The 21,164-nt window shown below is 34.4% G+C and overlaps 1 protein-coding gene across 1 annotated transcript in view; it reads right to left on the bottom strand.

The window, feature by feature from the left end:
* Window positions 1-21,164, bottom strand: part of SEMA3D (sema domain, immunoglobulin domain (Ig), short basic domain, secreted, (semaphorin) 3D) — a 174,159-nt gene that overhangs the window by 4,790 nt on the left and 148,205 nt on the right. Inside the window, exons 12-17 of the mRNA XM_012721056.1 lie at window positions 18,767-18,989; window positions 16,751-16,839; window positions 14,819-14,860; window positions 11,701-11,858; window positions 8,568-8,632; window positions 2,669-2,808 (exon numbers count right to left, since the gene is read on the bottom strand). Coding sequence (XP_012576510.1) covers window positions 2,669-2,808; window positions 8,568-8,632; window positions 11,701-11,858; window positions 14,819-14,860; window positions 16,751-16,839; window positions 18,767-18,989 — 717 coding nt within the window. The remainder of the gene's footprint in view (window positions 1-2,668; window positions 2,809-8,567; window positions 8,633-11,700; window positions 11,859-14,818; window positions 14,861-16,750; window positions 16,840-18,766; window positions 18,990-21,164) is intronic.

Raw genomic sequence — 21,164 nt, 5'->3', positions numbered from 1 at the left:
TAATGAAAGAATAAAGCAAAGACCAACAAATAGAAAAAAGGCAACTATTTGAAGATATTTTTTAAAAAACCTAAAATTCATATCTCCAGGTCAAAATACTAACACTCTCAACATAAGGTATTTACTTTTTTTTTATTCATTCAGATCTCAAAAGTTCAGCAGACGCTTGGGAACTGCAGATTAACTTGCTAGTTACAGCATAAATATCATCAATTTCAAGACCAGCTTTATAAGAAACTCAGCAGATAGCTGACTCATGACCTTCCCAATGGCACCCGACTGTGAAAGAGCTCAGTAAGGAAAAGTTCTCCCTCTGACAGAGAACAACCTGAAAAACCTGGTGACAGCCTTTGTGCCACAGAAGATCCTGGTTCCTCCCTCAGGGTGTTTTTTTTTTTGTTTGTTTTGTTTTTTTTTTTTGTAAGAATTAAAAAATCCAAACTGCGACCTTCTTGGTAGGGAGCAAGGGTATCCTGCCGAGAAAAATGCTTCAAGTGTAGTTTGGATTTTGCCCCTTTCCTCAGCTCAGGAAGCAGTATTGAAATATTAGAGCTGAGATACTCAAGTAAAATTCAACAAATATACAAGTATACAAGTTTTGCTCCATTGACATTCACACGATGTGCCACCATTATAAGTCTATAATTTACTGCTACAAGCTGTATTAAAGTAATGCATAACATTTCAGGAACAGGAGGGATGTGAACATGATGTAAATAGGCAAATGTACCTAACAATGGGAGAAGGCTTTGAGCAGGATATCTTGATTTTTAAAAGATGAAATTTTCCAGGAGGAAAAATGTATTACTAAAAAATACACTTTGGCTGAAAGTAAATTATCAAATGCATTAACTATAAAATTATAAAATATTGTTGAAACATTTAAAAGTAAAATATTGCAATGCAATAAAATCAAATGTGCAGAATAAAAGAAGGCAGATACCATTATTCTAATAGTTCTTGGATAAAAAGTAAATCTTTTATTAATTAATTTTGAAATTAAATACTACTTCAATATACACTGGTAAAGCTGGGACTCTCAACATAATTATTAATAATAATTACAGATATGCCATGATCTTAGAATTTATGGATATCAGCAATTTTGAAGAATCAGCTGGAGATATTTAACATTTCTTTTTCTTTACTTTTGTATTAAATATGAAAGGATCAACATTTTGATAGAAAAGTGTATTTTTGTAAATCTAATAGGAACAGATCAGAGTATCAATTTCTTAATGTATCAGTGGGATACATCTTCAAATCCATTTCTTAGAATGAAGTTATACTCTTATATTCCAAAGCTTCTCATTGTCCAAAGTGCTGGCTTTTGAGGCTGGACACTACCTGGCAATGCAGGAAGATGCTTGTCCCTGATTCCACCACTGGCTCCCTCTGCTCACCTACAGATGTGGAGACTTTTTGTAAAATTGCCTGAGATTGATAACCACTAATGTATACAGATGCTTGACTGGTTACATGCATTATTTTAAATACTTATAGACCTATTAAGGAAGCTAGTATTTGGAGAACATTTGGGCCACTTCTTTCTATGAGTGGCAAGAGAAGATATAATCTGCTCATGAATTCTTAGCAGTCAAGCTGAACATGTGATCAGCATTATTTTCTATTCTTCACAACCTCCCTGAGAGGGTATTTGAAATTGTCTGTATGTATGTGTTTTACTCATTAGTAATCCTTTGCCTAGAAATTCACAAATTCTCATTTGATGTTCACAGTAGTTTTTGGATTTATTTTATTCACATTAGAAAGTTATGGGCCAAGGAGCTCAGTGATTTTACCAAAGGATGCAGAATCATGATTCAACTTAAGACATATAATTCTGTGACCTGTGTTTATTCCAAATCATGACAATGTCTTTATTTTCATACTGAGAATTAGAACACTAGGCCAAATATCATAAGGTTCTCTCAGCCACAAACAAAATAATAAAAAAAAAACTGTCAGTTAATGATATCCAATTAAAAGTAATATAGGATTTCTCAGGCTATTTGAATTCATTAAATTCAGTCACATATATAATCTATGTTCCTCACAACATCTTTGTAATATATTGAAATAACACATATTTGTTAGAAAAAAAAACAGAAAAAAGTCAAAAGATGAATAATAAATCTATATAACTTTTTCCTGTTGGTTTGATTTCAGTATAGAAGAATGAAAGGGACCTATGTCCAGATATTATTTCAGCTAGTCTAAATGATATAAGCATAGATGTCTCTATTATATGCACCCACCATATTTCATTTTATGACCATATTGAACACAATGTGAGTTAAAATTTAGTTATTGAACTACTGTGGGGGGAAAATTAATGTATTCTCGTTGATCAAGTTAATTGTCTGAAAATATAGACAATTAGTGAGAAATGAAATTTTGGGAATGATCATTACATTTTTTAAAAAGTTTAATTTGAATTTCCATGTATTATACTAGTAATCTTTTTTAATAAATTAGTCTATTAAATTCAACATTAACAAATGCTAAATTTTACCTCGTTGTAAGCAAGTCCAAACTGCGATTTTCCTTTTCATCAAATCTTGATGAGAGGATCATATAGCACTAAAAGATGGACATATCTCACACCAAAGTTTAAGTTCTATACTAGTCCCCTCATGGTAAGTATTATTTGATGATTATAACTTACCTCTTCTCGATGTTCATCACCTAACCGCTGGATGTACCATTTAATAGATGCTTGTTGGGATTTAGGTATACATTCCAGAAAGGTTGAATTAAATTCAATGCCAAAAATCACCTTTTCATCAGCAGTTTCATGACTAATGCCTAGAAAGCAAACATGGAATAGGAGATTAACCTTGACCTGCTGTTAAAAGCAATAGGAAAATAGACTGATTTAGAACAGATGCCATGAGGGAAAGATTCATACACATTATTAAAAAGAAAGGAAATTCATGTTAAAATATTGTTACCTAAGAGTCAAATATTATCTAATAGATTGATTTTTAAAACTCTATCCATGCCTTGCTACCTATAATCTTTCATCAATATGTTAACTGTTTGAAACTGATTTTTTTAAAGAATTTACCAGATCTAAATCTAAACATTTAGTCTCTGTCTCTGAGTTTAATTCAATAAACCTTTAGAATTTTACAATATTTTCATTTTCAAAGGTTCATTTAAAACCTTTTAATTTGTATAAAACTATAACCAAATTTGTAAATTGTATGAAAGCCTTCAGAGAGAAATTTTATTATGAATTGATTCACACAGCTGACCATATAACAATAATACATTTTATGAACTTTTTTATTGAAATAAAACTGTACAACAACATTATATGTTTCACGTGTGCATCGTTGAGAATCAACATGTCCTAACAGTACAATGGTTTATACTTGAAGTTTTCTAATGACAATAAGTTAAATGTGCTAATGCTCAAAATCTGGACTTTATCTGCATCATACAGCAAAAATATTCTCTCTTGTTCAAAGATGAATATTTCAGCCCACATACATTTGCTGTAAGATAGTTAATGAGATGCGAAAGGAGCAGTGTCTCAGACACCTTATTCTCGTAAATCAACTGCACCATCTGAAATATATTCCATCCTGAGTAGCCAAGGCTGTATCCCATGTGTGATCTAAGATCTGTAGCTAACATTTGATCAAATAAAAAATGACGGCTGCTCAGCTTAGCCCAACATGTACTTTTTCATCGTATATTCAGATGTCTCAATTTTGCACAGGGGCCTACTTAGCTTTCAGGCATAAACCAAAGACTATAGCTTAAGGGACCTAAATGCATCCTAAACCTAAGTGCACAAAATTATGGGCACAAATGCACAAACATCTAAGAGTTAGGCTTCTTTGCAAGAAATGTCTTTTGAACTTATGTGTATTTTACCAGCAATGATCAAGTTAAACATTCTGATACCATTATGAATTAATGCAATCTTCAAAATTCCATTTGAAAACTGTGATGTATACGCTACCTCAGTCAATTCAAAAGGGTGCATCTATGGTTGTCATAGTTAAAAATTCCTAATGAACAAAAAGATCACTACTGCCACTAATGGGAAAGATATGCATTATTTTATAGTAATCGTTTTCTTGAGCAAAGAGCTTAAGAAAAAACAGTGAAGATGCAGGGAGTGCTCAGCCCTTAAGACATGGGCAAGTATCCAAGAGATCATAATTACACTAAGTGAATGAAAGAATCGGTCAGTTAGTAAAAGTTAAATTAATGAAATCATCTGAAAAATGAAATAGTGAACTAATGATCTGAAATCCTTTTTCAAATCAGTAAAATATGGTGATCCTATGAGGCAAGTCATCACTACATCAATTTGCCTGAAAATTAATTAATTGGTTCTGACAAAAATGTTGGTTTCATACTTTAGTTTTAAATCTCCTAATCTTAAATCTAAAAAATACACATGTATACATGTATGCATACATATTACTATCGAATCACTATTAATTTCAAAGGTGCAGAAGCTATCTACAATAATGTTTTAAAATAGCTATATAAATATCTACTCATTATATGTAAAATAATTTTGAAGATATCTAAATCTTTGAGATTGTAACCACAATATTTTTCATAGTGACATACCTAGCATGTTTCTTTGTAATACATAAATAACATATCACTGAAATAAGATTAGATGCATCCAACACTGTTAACCACAACACATATGCATGCATTATTGATTTTAATCCATTAATAATTATGTAGTATCACAGCATATAGCAAAGGAACGAACAAAGAATGAAAGAAAGAAATCATCTATTTGAGCCAATCATTCAAGACTTGATTACCAAGTAAACTGCAATACAGTTTTATGGTGGAGTATAAGGGATTTTCCTGTTTTCTTCTTTACTACCAACTATTGTTCATATTTCTCTTCCTTAAGATTATAAACTGCTTAGTGTCTAAATACCTTCAGTCTCTACTTTGATTCCTATCATTGATTTCCTCTCTGGATTTTCTTAATCCAATCAGCAATCTACACAGATGTCAGCTGATTTTATTTAAAAAACTGACTTTTCTTAGAAATAGTGTTTTTTTCCCGCCTACATGTACTCCACAGAATAACAAGGGACCATAACAAATCTAACCCAACCTATGTGAGGTCTTTCTGATTTTAAGCATTGCTACTTCCCCTACTTTGTACAATTTGATTTTCTTCTGAGAGCACAACTCATACCTTTCAGAATGACCTTCCCTTCCCCCATGCATTACACAAACACCCCTGCATGCAGCCACACTGGCATTGTCTCGGCTGAGGATACACTGGCAAATGTGACAGGCAAATTCATTGCCCTCAGGAATCTTTTTCTAGCAACAGACAAGACAACCAAGTGAATGAATAAGTAAAGAATAGTGTATTTGGGGCCTGCTGGTGGTGCACTGTAAACTAGTGCAGCACTTCAATGCCAGTCCAATCCCAGATCCAGAGGTGGCAGCAGACCTCTCATGACCTTTCCACTGCTCCCCTCAGCAGTGTACTTCATCAGTCTGCCTGTTCTGCTCCCCACTCTGTCTCTGTGAATCCTCTCACCAACCTTGCACTTCTGGCCTGCACCTCAGTTCTGTATGCATAAATAAATCTTAAAAAAAAAAGAACAGTGTATTTTGATCTCATATCGTCATGCACTGAAAATAGAAATAAAGCAAATTAAGGAATACAGGTGGGGCAAGAAGAAAAGGTATTTCAAATCAAAGGGTTGGGAAAAGTGTCTCTGAGAAATTAACATATTAAGCTTAGTGTAAAATGAGGTGAAGATAGTCATGTGGACATCGGAAGAGCTGAGATCTTCAAGTACAGAAGAAACAATACAAATATATTTGAGGAAGGAATCAGGTCAGTGCTTTTAAGACAGTGTTAGCCAATGATCAAACCAAGTATTAAGGCTGTAAGAGAGGTTCCTGGAACATATTAAGGACCAGGCCAAATAGTGTCTTGGAGGTCATACAAAGGCTGTTTTTTGTTTTTTGTGTTTTTTTTCCTGAGAAGTTATTTAAAGATTTTGAGTTTGACATGATTTGACTGACATTTTTTTGAAAGATTACTCTGGCTACCGAGTGAGGTACAAACAGACAAAAGCAGAGAAGCATGGGAGCAGCAATACCTGCCCTTGGCTACTAGACACCTGGTGGCTGAGGTAATGAAAAGTAGGAGTTATGGTCGCAGAGGCAAGAACACACTGAAGTTCAGAGATAGGATGTAAAAGAAAGAGAAGAATAGAAAGCTGGGTGAATGGTGGTGCTATTTTTTTTAATGTGGGAATATCTATAGTACAAAGTACTTCTTGGAGGAAACAACAAGAATTCTTTCTCAGATAGATTCTCAGTTTTTAGGTGTGTAAGAAGGGTACTTGAGTAAGCATACAAGAATACAGGTCTGGCACATACAAGAGAATTTGGAACTGGGCTATGAATTTGGGGATCAAAATGCATCTGCTAGTACTAGAACTGATGGTACTAGGGAGTAAGCAGGCAATGAATATACATTTAAATGGTGGCTGAAAAGGAAAGTTGAGAACACGCCAAAGGAGCAGCCTGTAAGGTAAAAGGGAAATCAGAAGGAGGCGGCAGTCCAACAAAGGACAGACACCATCTCTGAAAGCAAAAAGCCTGGATTCATAGTCCCTGCTGAGTTTCTTCATGTAAAAATACCCCACTATGGTTGATTCAAGCAATCAATGGTTTAAAAACATTTCACAAATGTTTTTAAATAAATAAATAATAAGCAATCAGTTTTCATGTCATAAAGAAGATCACTGCATAAAAGAGAAGAAAGTTTCAAGAAGTGTGTTAGAGATTAAAAAAAATACAAACTGAAAACTCGCCATTGGATTTCACAATGAGGAAATTGCTGGTGACTTTGAACAATGTGGATACGGTAGATTGATGCTATTGATTAGAAAAGATGGTGTGCAGTGGGTTATAACAGGAATGGGATATAGTGACATGGAAATAATAATTTTGACTGCTGTTGGTGGAGACTGTGCTTTGTATCACTTTCTTTATAACTTTTTATCAGACATAGCATATGTCTTACTTGTTTTTCTATATATTGTCTTCTTGCTCACCTAACCACCCTTGAATGTAGTTTTATGGAAGTACAGATCGTCTTCTCTTTTGCTTATCAGTGTATACTCAATACCTATACCAGTACCTGGTACATCTTACATAGACATGTGAAAATACTGTACAGCACACCCAGGAAATAATGCTATTAAAACATGACATGACAATATGTCACCTGCACATTAGAATGAGAAGTCAAGCATACTACTCAGGACAAGAGCTTTTTTCCCCCAGAAGAATGAAAAATGAATTATAAATAATTGTGTGTTTTTTTTTTAATTAAGAAAGCACTTCTGGGCCCTCCCTGATGGCACAGCAGGTTAAAGCACAGCACTAAAAAGCTAAAGCCACTTCAGCATGTGTTCGATCCCCACCCCAGAGGTGACCAAATAGTGTAGAAGACCTCCCCTGACCTGCCTGCTACTCCCCTCAGCAGTGTACTTCAGTCAATCTGCCAGTTCTGCTCCCCACTCTGACTCTGGTGAATCCTCTCACCACCCCTACACCTCTGGCCTGCACCCCAGTTCTGTATGCATAAATGAGTAAATCTTAAAAAAAAAGAAACAGAAAAAGAAAGCACTTCTGGTCCACTAGTTATTGTCTATAAAGTTTGGTCATTTTTCAATGCTGGGGTAGTTACTAACAATATGATGAAAGGAACGCCACTCTTTCCTCCCTCCAGGTGTGTGTGTTCATGCACATATGCATATATTTTCTATCTTGAAGGTAGAACTTTGGGGAAGTTATGAAGTTCTAGAATAAATACATCATTGATTGTCTCCATTATCAAACTCAATCAACAGACCTGTCTCAGGTCTATACTCTGGCCCTCAGACTTAGTCATCTAATATTTCCCATTCTGTGATGTTTTCTCTGAATAATAAAGTCTCTGGTGGACTCTCTATTAGTCAAACGCCCATATCACTATATTTTATAACATCTCCCCAAAGAATCATAAGATCTTGAAAGAATTTCTTTGTCTCAAAAAAATACCCAGATAATTATATGCACACGGAATTCATGTAGTAAATATTTATTGCCTAAATGAATGCACGAGCTGATAAATGAAAACAAATAATGCATAGGCTACCTCCAACATCGTTCTAACAAAGACCTATACTTTGATCGGACTTTTCTGGGAGGGTCTCTTCAGGTTTATAATAAGTGTCCATATGTTTTGGACTTTATCTTGTTTTATGTCTAATAGTAGTTTTCAAACTTTACAAGGATATAAAAAGTTGGAATGAGTAAGTACAGGAATTTTAAAAGACATGTGAAACAAATAATGATATAACAAAGGATTATTCACTTAGGAGGTATATAGTCAGATTTGAGTTATAAAATTTCCTCTTGCCATTCCAGAATATCAGCATTACACAAAATGAGTTCTTCCTACATAATAGATGTTTTAAGTTAGATAATAAAAAGAAACAAAGATTAGACTAAAAGTCTTAAACGGAAGAAAAGCATATGAAACCTATACTTACTGTCTTCTATGTCCCAGCACTGGGTGATTGGATCACCATACTTCACATCTTGACGTCTAGCTCGCCTATGAAAAAGGGGTTGAACTGTTTAGAACTTCATGCACAACCACAGGAAGTCACAAGCTCCTCATCTACTATGGTAACTGTCGCTGAAGAAGCACGTTGTCTTCCAGGTTTACTTCAGGGCAATGTTCTAAGCATGCTAATATTAACTCAAATACTATTACTAGTAGAGTTCTGAGAGAACAAATACTGTTTTAGGAATAAAATAATCTGAATTCATTTACCTACCAAAGTTTTATTTTTCTCTTTGGACGATAGATTCAGCACAATAGATTGAATACAAGTTTAACACATGTTTTCCATACATTAAAAAGTGGGTAATATGCCCTACCTTCTTTTTTAATTAGTCACTGGGAAATATGAAAGAACCTTAGTTAGTGGTCAGGAATGTACATAAATATGTTCCATACAATGTGAAGATTTATTGTTACATATATTTGATTAAACAACAGATTAAATACTGCCAGTTGAACTAAAGAAAATAAAACAGCTTTATATAGCAGGAATGGCTGGATATTATTCTTATCTGTGGATACATAGTCACATTGCTTTTCTGATAGCAGTGATAAAGATAATAATATAATGGCTTTGTTCATTTTCACATTTTTTTAAGAAAAAATAGCAACTTTGTATAAAAAAGAAAAAAAAAAAACTGCCAAAATAAGCCAAACAAATATTACACTCAAAGAGACTATATTTTCAGTTGCCACATCGGAGATCACAGATGTTACGGTAAACCTGCCGTAGTATCCTGAGTGCCCCTTAAGGACAACACTAACTAGGTGCCAGCCCTGTACAGGATTCATCAGCCTACATATTTCTTGGTTCACACGGACATTGTGTTACACAGGGCGAAGCATCACTGTGGCATGTCTGTAAGATCAGAGATAGTCTTGGGGATACCAGAAAAATTATGACAGTATAATGTACATTAGGTCAAGAATGTTTCTAAATCTTGGCTTCTTAAAGAACAGGGTCAATTAATCAAACTGAAGGTTCGTTACCAATTAATGAGCATTCCTGCTTTTTAGCTTCTAGAACAGTATTCCCTAACAATTCACTCTGATGAGTATATTTTTGGCCCAAAACTAAACCAAAATGTTGGGGACTTTTTATTTTCAATTTGTAAAAGCAGTGTCTCCTCACCCATGATTCATAGATTTCAGGGAATATAAAATATGTTCTAATTTAAGTGAAGTTTTTTTATTATACTATATAGTCAATCTGTAGTTTGATAATTTGATAAAGAAATAAAATTTCAGAAAGGAAAATTATAGTAGTTAATCTGAATATGTGTGTGTGTATACTAAATCTGTAATTTGATAATTTGATAAAGAAATAAAATCTCAGAAAGGAAAATTATAGTAGTAGCGTAACATATTCACCAGTTATCCTTGTTAGAAAAGCCCTAAAGATTTAAATTAAAAGTGCTACATATAACTGGCTAGAATTTTACCTAGAGAAAAAAATAGTTTGGTAAATACATTAGAAGGAATTATTACTATAAAGCACCACATTTTAACAAATTAAATCATAATATATTGAGCCAGCCTCAGGTGTCTTGATGAATATTCAGGTTGTGTCTAGTAATTTTGTTATGAAACTGAAGCAGAGTGGTACTTTTACCCAGATGGGGGCAGAATTAATTCCTAGCTGGAATTTTTTTGTTCAAAATAGCATTATTTTTAAGAGCATGCAAAGCATTGAACTACAAATAGCAGGCTAACTATTTGATGTGTAAATATATCTAAGTAGCAATATTTTACCAAGTGAAATTATTACAGGAAAAGTAAAATTATACTGAGTCACCACAGACTACCTATAATCTACATAACCACAATTATGCATCTTTATACAATTTTTGCAAAAGTAAGCACAGGTGTATATATATTTAGAAATAACATAGAGAAAGAAGAATGTAGAAGGGTAAAGTAATAAAGAAAAGCACATTTTTAACAATTTAACAGAATTTTTAAAATTTCAATATTTCCAATATTCAACATCCTATTTTATCTTCCTTCAAAATGCAGTTTTATGCAAAACTATAGAACAACTTTTTTTTTTCATTAACTGTTCATTTTATTGATGTAACACTGTTTATGATTACAGGTATAATTCATACCTATTCAGATGCATGTTACCCCACCACACCTAACACCAAAACACCCATAATCTTCTACCATAGTCACTGGGCTCATCTCTCCTTTGCTCCCTATTCTCCACCCTTCCCTTCTGGGACTTCTACAGTCAGAGTTCTTAGGGTTTGTTTTGATTTAGTTTTATTGATTTCTTTGTTTTAGTTCTTTATAGCCCACATTAGAAAAAAAGTCATTCAGTATTTGTCTTTCTCCTTCTGACTTACTTCACTTAGCCGGCAATTCCATACTAGGTATCTACCAGGACAAGGCAAAACCCTAAATCGAAAGGAGATATAGCTCGACATGTACACACACACACATGTACACACTCCTATGTCATGTCAGCACTATTCATACCAATCGTTTTATGGAAACCTAAGTGCCCAACAACAGACGTGGCTTATATGCACAATGTAATATATTTTGACCTAAAAAAAAGAAAAAAAATTTGACCTAAGAAAAAAAACTTGCTGTTTCCACACAATATGGATGGAACTAGAGGGAAATATGCTAAACAATATTTTATTTTAATATTCTTATTACAGATCACATTTTCTATATATTTTTTTTCTAAGATATAAAACAAGGCCCTCCCTGGTAGCGCAGCAGGTTAAAGCACAGCACTGAGAAGCTAAAGCCACTTCCGCATGAGTTCAACCCCCACCTGCCCCGGAGGTGACCACATGGCGTGGCAGACCTCTCCTGACCCGCCCGCTGCTCCCCTCAGCAGTGTACTTCGTCCATCTGCCTGTTCTGCTCCCCACTCTGTCTCTGGTGAATCCTATCACCCTCCATATCTATGGCCTGTACTCCAGTTCTGTACGAATAAATAAATAAATATCTTTAAAAAAAAAGATATAAAACAAGTTGTTTGTGTAAAGTATTGGCAATATAGAAAATAAGGCTTCATTTTCACTTGGTGCCCCTCTTACCTTTTTGAAGTAGGTGCATATCGAGAGCATGCATGTCCATCCCAGGCACAGTAGGGGTCTCTGGCGAGACAACAGTCTGCACAAGCTTTCCCATAAGTGTCGCATCTGTGCAAGGAGAGCTGAGCCAATCCATCTTGGGAACCAATATACAATTGTTGCTGCAAATCAAGCAAAACAAATGAATTAGAGGCATCTTTCAAGCTAGTCTTAAGAACTTCCCTTTTTTGCAAACCATATCACAGTTCTAAATCACTCTAATGTAGTGTTCAGCCCACTGTAAACACTTTAGAGACACATAACCAAGAAGAGTAAGGTAAGTCAAACACTTTTACCCATGGCAGGATGTGGTTTGACTATGTTGATAATGAAATGGATGATATTCTAAAGAGTCACAGTAACCTTGGCGGTAATTTAAGAAGGTCAAAAAGCCAGCTGCTAGATTGAGGAATTAAGATGTCAAATTCTTTCCCAAACATTGAAGACACATATTGGTAGATGATATCAAGCACAGGTGCTCCATCATCACTTATGGGCTTCTCATGCCATGGCTTTTCACATGAGATGGCTGGAAAGAGATTTACAAACTTTCCTGTGGTTTGAACTAACCATTTCACTTGCTGCTTAAGAAATGATCTATGAAAGAAAATTGGTTGTAAATGGAACTGTAAGAATGTGTATCACTGTGAAGAAATATTGAGATTTAAGGAATTCCATATCACAAATGAATGCAGATACTGAAATATCTAATTTAAAAAATTGCATTTTGAAGATAAGTCCTGAAAATGATGTTTCAATCATTATATGCACTCATCTGAGTGTGCCTTGCAGTGAGTGGGGGAGAAAGGCAGAGGAACAATACAACTGAATAACCATAGTGTCTTCAAAGACTCATGGTCCTCTCTAATGGAACATGCCGGTCTTTAAATGGAGAGAAAAAAGATCAGAAATAAATCTATAGAAATGTGTCTTATAACTCATCTACCCACAGTAAGCCTGTCTGGTTACTAAATGCAATGCACACAGTTTAGTATTTGTTTTATTTAAATCCTTTTTAATGTTTGAGTCTAAGGATCACATAGTTCTGGCAATTCTCTTCACTTTCTCCTGTTCTTCCTCCTTATTTCTGCTTAAGATTTCTGTCTTCTTTGATGATACCTTCCTTTGCATTAAATGTTGGGTTTCCCTCTATTCTAGTCTAATTCTTTTACACTTCTGATTGTTCAAAGACTATCTTACAAACAATATAAGTGTGGACAGATTCCACTATATCTACCCTATCTATGCCAGTTGCCAAGACAAAGCAGGGAGTTGTCTTTGCAGCTTTTTCCTCTCATGTTAACACATCACCAATATTTTGCTTTCTTTCTATAAAGAGCTCTCCCAATTACTTCCTCTTCTTCCTCTCCACTGCCACTGCTTTAGTTTTAATTCTTATCATTTTCCCCCAAGATTACTTGTAAATAACCCTGGCTTCAGTGTGTTTCTTCTGCAGCCTCAACTCTACCCCAGGACTCAATCTTTCACTGCGCTGCCATGTCAGACTGGGCTTGAAAAAAAAGGTTAGGTTACCCTGCTGCTCAAAACTCTTAGTGGTTTTCACTGCCCTTAGGTGAAACTGTTAAAGTTCTCAGGACAACAAATAAAGATGTGCTCAGTCTTGCTGTCTTACTTCCGCAGACTTGTTTCTAACCTCAGTCCTGCAGAGCACACATGTGCCCTTTGCTCTAGCTATATATAACATTATTAGAATATGCTAAGGTCTCTCACTCTCACACCTTTTTAAATGTTCTCTCTTTGTACATGGCATAAGCTTCCTTACCCCAGCACCCAAACCCTTTTTTATGTATCCGGCTAACTGCAATATCCTTCCTAGCTCAGGTTACTTGTCTCTTCTCTTAGCTATCCTCCCTCTTTGCATTGGTTTTCTTTTAGGCTACTTCCTCTCTGCTGTCTCCCCAGTAAATGTTTCCACTGTTGCTCTGTATAGCTAGCATGCTTCTTAGTCTCCCAGCTCCACCATGAACTTCTGGGCGCTAAAGGCTGTATTACTCATTCATTTCAGTATCGTCTAAGGACAGAGTAAATCAAGTAAATATTAAATGGAGTGAACAAATTAATGGGAATGATCTGAGGAATAAACCTATGTGGATAGCTCTCCTATTAATCCCTGTGTGATACTGCGCCTAGAAAATGAGGACAACTTTTGCCAAACCAGAATGTCGAACATGTCCTTCATCACATGACTTTCATAAATCTTAGGGGTACCTATAAAAATGGTAATTTAAACTTGAATCACCGGGATAAGAAATATCATTTCCAGAATTGTGAAATCATAGTAAGTATTATTATTGTTATTAGCTACCATTTACTTCAAACCTAAAATATATCTGCTTTCTCTCTGGAATTTTATATGCAACAGCTAATTTAATAGGAGTATATTACTTTTCTAGTTGTACATAAGGAAGTAGACTCTGGGAGACAGTGACTAAGTGGTAGGTTATAGTTAAATGTTGGGCTTTTTGCCACCACAGTCTATAGTGCAATTCCTAGATGCCCTGGTTAAAAAACATTATTAATGATTAGGGCTGGCATGCCGCATGACTTTCTCATGGCCTTGACAAAAAGTCATACTCATGAGACTAGGAAATGTGAGCTCAATGTTCAAGAGGAAGGGAAAGGGAGGATATATCATTCAATTAATAAAAAATGGCTTCATTCCTAAGGCAAGGGTAAAAATGGCCTCTAGTCAGTTATTAAAAATACATATATATATGTATATATAAAAGAGATAATAATCTAGAGTTTTTTATTACTTATGACTTTTATTTCAATAGATTCTGATTCAAGCAATCTATAATTTTTGTGGTTCATTTTGCACAAAAATAGAAAGTACCTGCTTTACAAAATAATTCTAACTCTAAAATGTCCTTCGGTCTTATTGCCAGAGGGAATAGAGGGCAGAAGACAGGCAGGAGGGGGAGGGAAAGGAAGAGGACAGGACACCACACAGGGGTTTGGGTGGAGGGTGAGTGAAGCATGCGCCTTTTCCCCCAGAGTCACACATATATAAAATAACTAATAAGGTAGTACAATTTCAGGGGAATAAAAATCAAAGTACCTGCTTTAGAGACAACTCCATGTTTAAGATGATTGATGAATGCTGAAAAAAGAAGTTAAACATTAATAAAGATAATCATTAACTGTCTTTTCTATTGGCCACTATGTGCTTTATCAGCTCTAAAGATCATGGAAGTAAACATCAAGGCCCTATATATAGGTGAGAAAAGAATCTTAATATTAGCTATTTCTTTCCTATATGTAGTAATTCCACACAAATAGAGATGATCAAAATAGTTAAGCCTCTTCTTAAAGAAATACCACTTAAATATATAAGGAAATACTTTCTTGAAAATCTTTCCCAGCTACCCACAGGTTTCTTCTTCTTCTAAATCTGCTTATCTTAACTGCTTCCATATAATTCAAAGTAGTGTTGACAAGAACATCTCCATAATTATTTATTACTTCTTTCTGCTCTTACTCAAATAGGTAGTTCACAAAGTTATTCAAGTAGCTGAGTTCTGAAATGTTCTAATGCTCCTTGAGGGTGACCATTTCTTTATGGAACACTACAAGATACTTATGCACATGATTTGATGATATGAGCTATAGTCATTTTTATCTGTAAAAAAATACAGCTTTGGGCCCTCCCTGGTGGCGCAGCGGGTTAAAGCACAGCACTGAGAAACCAAAGCCACTTCCGCATGAGTTCGATTCCCGCCTGCCCCGGAGGTGACCACATGGCGTGGCAGACCTCTCCTGACCCGCCCGCTGCTCCCCTCAGCAGTGTGCTTTGTCGATCTGCCTGTTCTGCTCCCTGCTCTGTGTCTGGTGAAGCCTCTCACCACCCCTGAGCCTCTGGTCTGTACCCCAGTTCTGAATGCGCAAATAAATAAATCTTAAAAAAAAAAAATACAGCTTTATGAATACAATGTAAAATCAGAAACATGGACACAAATGCTACCAAACTACAAGTGATGGAGTGTTTCACCAGCCAACATTTACTGATCAACAAACCATAGATGTCAAAAATTTAACAAGAGATTAAAGAAAAATTTTACAGAGAGAAAGTTCTATCTACTAGTGTTTTGTTATAAATTAAGAAAACTAGTACATTGTTTACTTTTAGCAGTGACATCTAAATAATTTCTCTTGACTATTAACACCACTGACTTTTTGAGGGGCTTTGGATTAACACTCAGATTTGACACTGGATTCTTCCTTAGGAACTACCTAAGATTTTGGTTTTGGTTTATACCATATAGCAGGTGCTGTTTGTGGGAATTCCTTGTTTATTACTGCCATCACAATGTAAACAGGGCCCTGTATAAAACTCATCATGCTGGTTAATCTGTGCCCTTCACAGTGGAGGACTTTAGTCCTTTTTGAGGCAATTGATATTTCCTTGGAAATTGTCCATTTTAATAAACTGTCTCAACAAAAATGTTATAAAAGGTAGTTTTATGAAATGTAAATGTATGTCTAATATTATTTTCATAATTCCTCAATTGCACTGAGGATCTACAAACACAATACAAATTTATTGTTAGAAGCCAGACCTTCAGCAGATCTGAATAATGGGGTGAAGGAGGGGGGTTTGGCATTCAAAAAGATGTACAGCCATGGCAATCTTTCATTCAATTTCCCAATGGAAAAGTAAGGACATATAATTTACATACTCTTCCACTTTTCTCAAATTGAGTTGAGGAGAATTGAAAAAGTAAAATGTAAAAAGTGAAAATTCGACCTCAGGCTTCATCTACCATAGCGATTCGTCTGGCTATATGCTTAGAGAAGGAATGGAAACAGCGGAAGCCCCCAAATTCAGTGGTTTTTGCAAGGGAGGATGAATCCAGTTGTTAGGTGCTCTTCTATTGCAGAAGTTGCAAGTAAAGAGTCAATCACAAAGATTTGTCAGAAAAACGGATGGTATCCTATATCAAAGACTGCTCACTGCTACCATCTTTACTCCCAGAACTGTGCACAGTCTTACCTTGAATATCTGCAGCTCCTCCAGTACCACCTCTTCCATGTTCCACTTCTCCTTTGATATGCTGACAACTTTTAGCACTGTTCCAATGTCTGAAAAAGTACAGTATTCATGACCATGCTGTTTCTACTTTACAGCTCATTTGCGACCAGGTTCCTAGCAACTCCCACATTGCTTCCTTCATTTTTCTTTGAATGCCTCTCAAGAAATTAGATTAAATAAATTAAAGTATGCAAGAAATGAAGTATATGATTTTCACTCTGAAATCTATAGCTCATAGAACTCATTTTTATAGAGACAATATTAAAAGACACACATGTACAATCATAAAAAATTCTGCATCTCTGATACAGATGTAGATTTCCCCTTTACTTAGTACTGGTTGAAATGACAGGAAGGTGAGATGACATTTTTTAACTTGATTCAAGAGATCAAATATATTGTAACAAATTCACTCTCAGTAGAAAAATGTTTGCTTAGTGTTATATCTAATTCAGATTGAAAGTCAAAATATATACATTTAATAATATTAATTAATGAAAGGAAACCACTGAAGCTATTTACATGGAAAAGTTAGAGCTCACTAATCAAATGCATTTCACTTACAGAAACCTTCTAAGTCAAGAGCCAAGGTTTGTTTAAGTTATCATTGTTCAATTTAAAAGGTTAAGAATTCAAATCCAAAATTAATGCTTAGAAAAATGCCTTAATTATATTCCATACAGTTCCTAAAGGTGGCATACTTTCTAGAAAGACAATCAAAGGAATATTTTAAACAAAGGAAAAAATTCCATTTGAAAATTAACTTACACAAAATACATACTTTCAAACTTCTAAGTCCTATGGTAATAGTATTAATAATATATGGTAATGATGCTGCACAAAAGTCTGAATTATTTAGTTTTGTTTATAAATGACTGCAGTATTTTTGAAAAATATTAAACATACCTTTTCCAAATGTCACATTGGAAATCTATCTTATCTTAGTTTCCTTATAATTTTGTCAGTAGAAGTTAGGTTGTACCACCTAGTGGCTGAATGGCACTAATGACGTTAAAATGTCAAATACCTAGGCTAGGAGTGAGGTGGACAGTGTAAATTAAATGCAAACTCATTGGTATTAGTAACAAATTATTTCAAGTTTTGATAGATAAACAGTCTAGAAAATTTCATTTATTTCCCTGGGTCTCAATATCGCCATCTGCAATATAATCAGTTTTGACAACTGGTGTTCTTGACACTCTGAATCTGTTACACATACTCACTTTATAATAAACACAACTTCTATAAATTATTCTATTTTTGGCACTTCTAAAAATGTCCACTTATTGAAAACCCATTTGTCTCTATTTCTTAGTGCAACTTTATTCATTAAATAGTGTAACATTGTTTAGGATACAGTATTATCATATTAATGATATAAATTAGTTGAAATTACAAGAAAATACTGCTTTTCTTGTGCCAGTAATGCCATAATTCTTTTTGGGAATAAACCATTTTGTTATTACTGATAGACAAAAATAATCAGATTCTAATAATAAGAATGATACTTGACCCCCAAAATTCGAGAACAGAAAAAATAATCTGTAAGACGTTTCTACTAAAATATCTTCACAAGTAAAGCTAATTTTTTTTTTTTTAGTTATACTAAGTCAAAATTCTCAAACGTGGGTCAGTCTTTGAGAGTTTATCAGATACCTGCAGAGTGAGGGAAAGGCAAAATTGAAATATAGAAACATTTCTATGCCCTACTGGTTTAATTTTACTCACACCCAATAAATAAATGTTGAGGATCTAATTTATAGTGGGCAAACTGAGTGATAAGCTACTAATCTATTTTGAAATCTCAATTATCAGAGGAGGCCGAGAGAGTCAAAATCACGTGTCATAAATTTTAATATTTAGGTTTTAGCGAATACTTAGCAATGCTTACTCATTTTGATTTCGATTAATAACTTGTAGAAGTGTATGTTATCTTTGTAAAATTGCTGTGAAAGAGCTAATCTAGTTGAAGCATACCTGTTCCCAGAAACATGACATCATATTGGCCATCTTCTGCTACGACGTGATCTACCACAATCTGAGTCAGTTTGTAATCCACATTGATTCGTTTGAATGTCGGTCCACCAGCGACTGGATATACTGATTTATACATTACAGGATGCCGCTTGATAAAACTGATGACATCATCTGGGAAATCTCGGGTGGATTTAATCAGTGGGTCATAGGTTTTGCTTGGACACTGAAAATAAGAGACGAAAGAGTACCTTATTGGTGCATCTGAGAAATTTCCACTTCTACAAAAGTTTTTAAAGGATTTTCATTGTTTGTAATTAAGGATTAGTCACCAGAATCAACATGGAATCACCTAAATAAATGAAGTTTAGCTTAAATATATTTCAATCTTATGTTAAGTCTTAGCTCTCAACATATTTTCTAAATAATATCTCTGTTTATATTTTATAGTTTCCACAGAAAGTCCTTTTCTTATGAAAATTGTTATACGGACACATGAAATTTGTGTTCAAATATTTCTGAAAAATGATCTATAAACATTGGAACAAATGACAAGCCATAATTTTCAATTTTCTTTAAGATGCCAGTACTAAAAAAAAAAAAAAAAACACACACAAGATTATTAAAAGATAAAACAAAGCATCATTAAAATTACTTGTAAAAGAGATTCAATACTTTGACATTATAATTATGTAGCTTTTTGTAATGCCAAGAAAATTAGACTGCGAACAATTCAACAGTTCTTCCCTTATAGGATGTATGGAATACCCGCAGGGAATTTTTCACTTCTAAAATTGCTCCTTCTACGCCTGTCGGTGTTCATTTATTCACCAGTTAGCCTACACTGCCCCCTGCCGGAAAACACAAAAAATCAAACTGGTACAAATTTCTTGTGCCTTTTAATATGAATAAAGAGGAAGTTATTTTACAATTTGACCTTCTTTATTGTAAAGAAGGTAATAAAATCTACTTATGACTAAGAAGATAGTAAAATTATCTTATGATTTCAGTACATTGTAATTTAGGAAGTTACCTCAGAACAATTTTGTTCTCACTTTTGTATTCTTAATGGATTAAGACATTCCTTTGGAATGAAAAACTGCTATATGATGCCAGCATAGAGAGAAAAAAATGAGTGACATTAAAAGAAGTTTTTAGTAGTAAATTTTGGCTTTTACCCTATTTTTGACTTATCCCTGTTTTTAGGCAGGTTGGAAAGATAATCTCTGCTGAACCAAACAATTTAGATAAGGCACTAATTACTGACAGAATATTGGTGAAGGCTTTTTGCCCTTCTCAGCAAGCATTCAGGATTGCCAATCTCCACAGAAGACACTGGAACTCTGGTTTCTAAATATATATATGACCCTGCTCTCACATTTTATACCAATAGATCATAATAGCTTACTAAATTATCTTTCACAAACCTATCTTTTCATTCTATCTATTCTATTAATCTGTCTCATATCTACACCAAAGAGAGTAGAGAATAGTAAGAGAGTATAGAATAGTAGTTACTTAGCATATTTTTAACCAAAGATTATTCTCAAAAATGTGGTTCTGTGTGTTCAGTCATTGCCTCTAGAACTTAGCTTTCAGCCAACTCTAATCTGTCAATCGGATAATGGGAGGAACCCTATATTAAACAGATTAAGCAGCAACTCAAAATGGATATGGAGCTCAAATGTACAAAGCTCTTGCCCAATTATAGGCTACAAGATTGAGGTTTAAAGGCCATTCATAGTGGGATCATAGCTTATAACGCCTGTGTTACAATCTGTTGGTCGATCATTAAAATCAAAGCAAAAGGAAGATTTTTACCCTTGCATTACATTTCTTTCAAACAGTATTCTCACTGAAGGAAAAAAAAAATCTCTTTGATTTGGTAACTATGTTATGCAATAGCCAAAATATCAAAAGAAATAATAACATGGCATTCACACTATAGCTTTTTATATGATTTTTTAAGTAGGAATTTTAATATGATGAATTATAGATGAAAGAAGATACATTAAGCAAAAAAAAAAAAAAAAGTACAACAATTTTCCTCAATGCTCACCGTTGATATGCAATGAAGTCTAAGGGTAAAAAAGAAGGGAAGCCTGGTTTCTATTGACTAATATAAAATGATCCTTGAAAATTTATTTTTTCTTAAGGCATGCAGCCCATGTTTGAGTAAGATCTTTATCCTCTAGGTGGCTGTGCGAGATCTCTCAGGTCTGACTGTCCTCTGTGTTTTCACAAATGAAAGTGATTTGGTAGAATTACTCCCTGAGGTGCAGGATAGTACAGTTTGAACCAAATATTGTTATTTTAGTACATTGAAACCACTGGAATTTTCCTTTGATATCAAGTAGCTATGTAGTACACACATCTGAAAATAACTCGAGATGCCAAACAA

The sequence above is a fragment of the Condylura cristata genome, unplaced genomic scaffold, assembly GCF_000260355.1.
Source record: "Condylura cristata isolate star-nosed mole 26May11 unplaced genomic scaffold, ConCri1.0 scaffold00005, whole genome shotgun sequence".
Lineage (NCBI taxonomy): Eukaryota > Metazoa > Chordata > Mammalia > Eulipotyphla > Talpidae > Condylura > Condylura cristata.
Note: the sequence above shows the minus strand (reverse complement) of the source record. Positions and strands in the feature narration are given on the sequence as shown.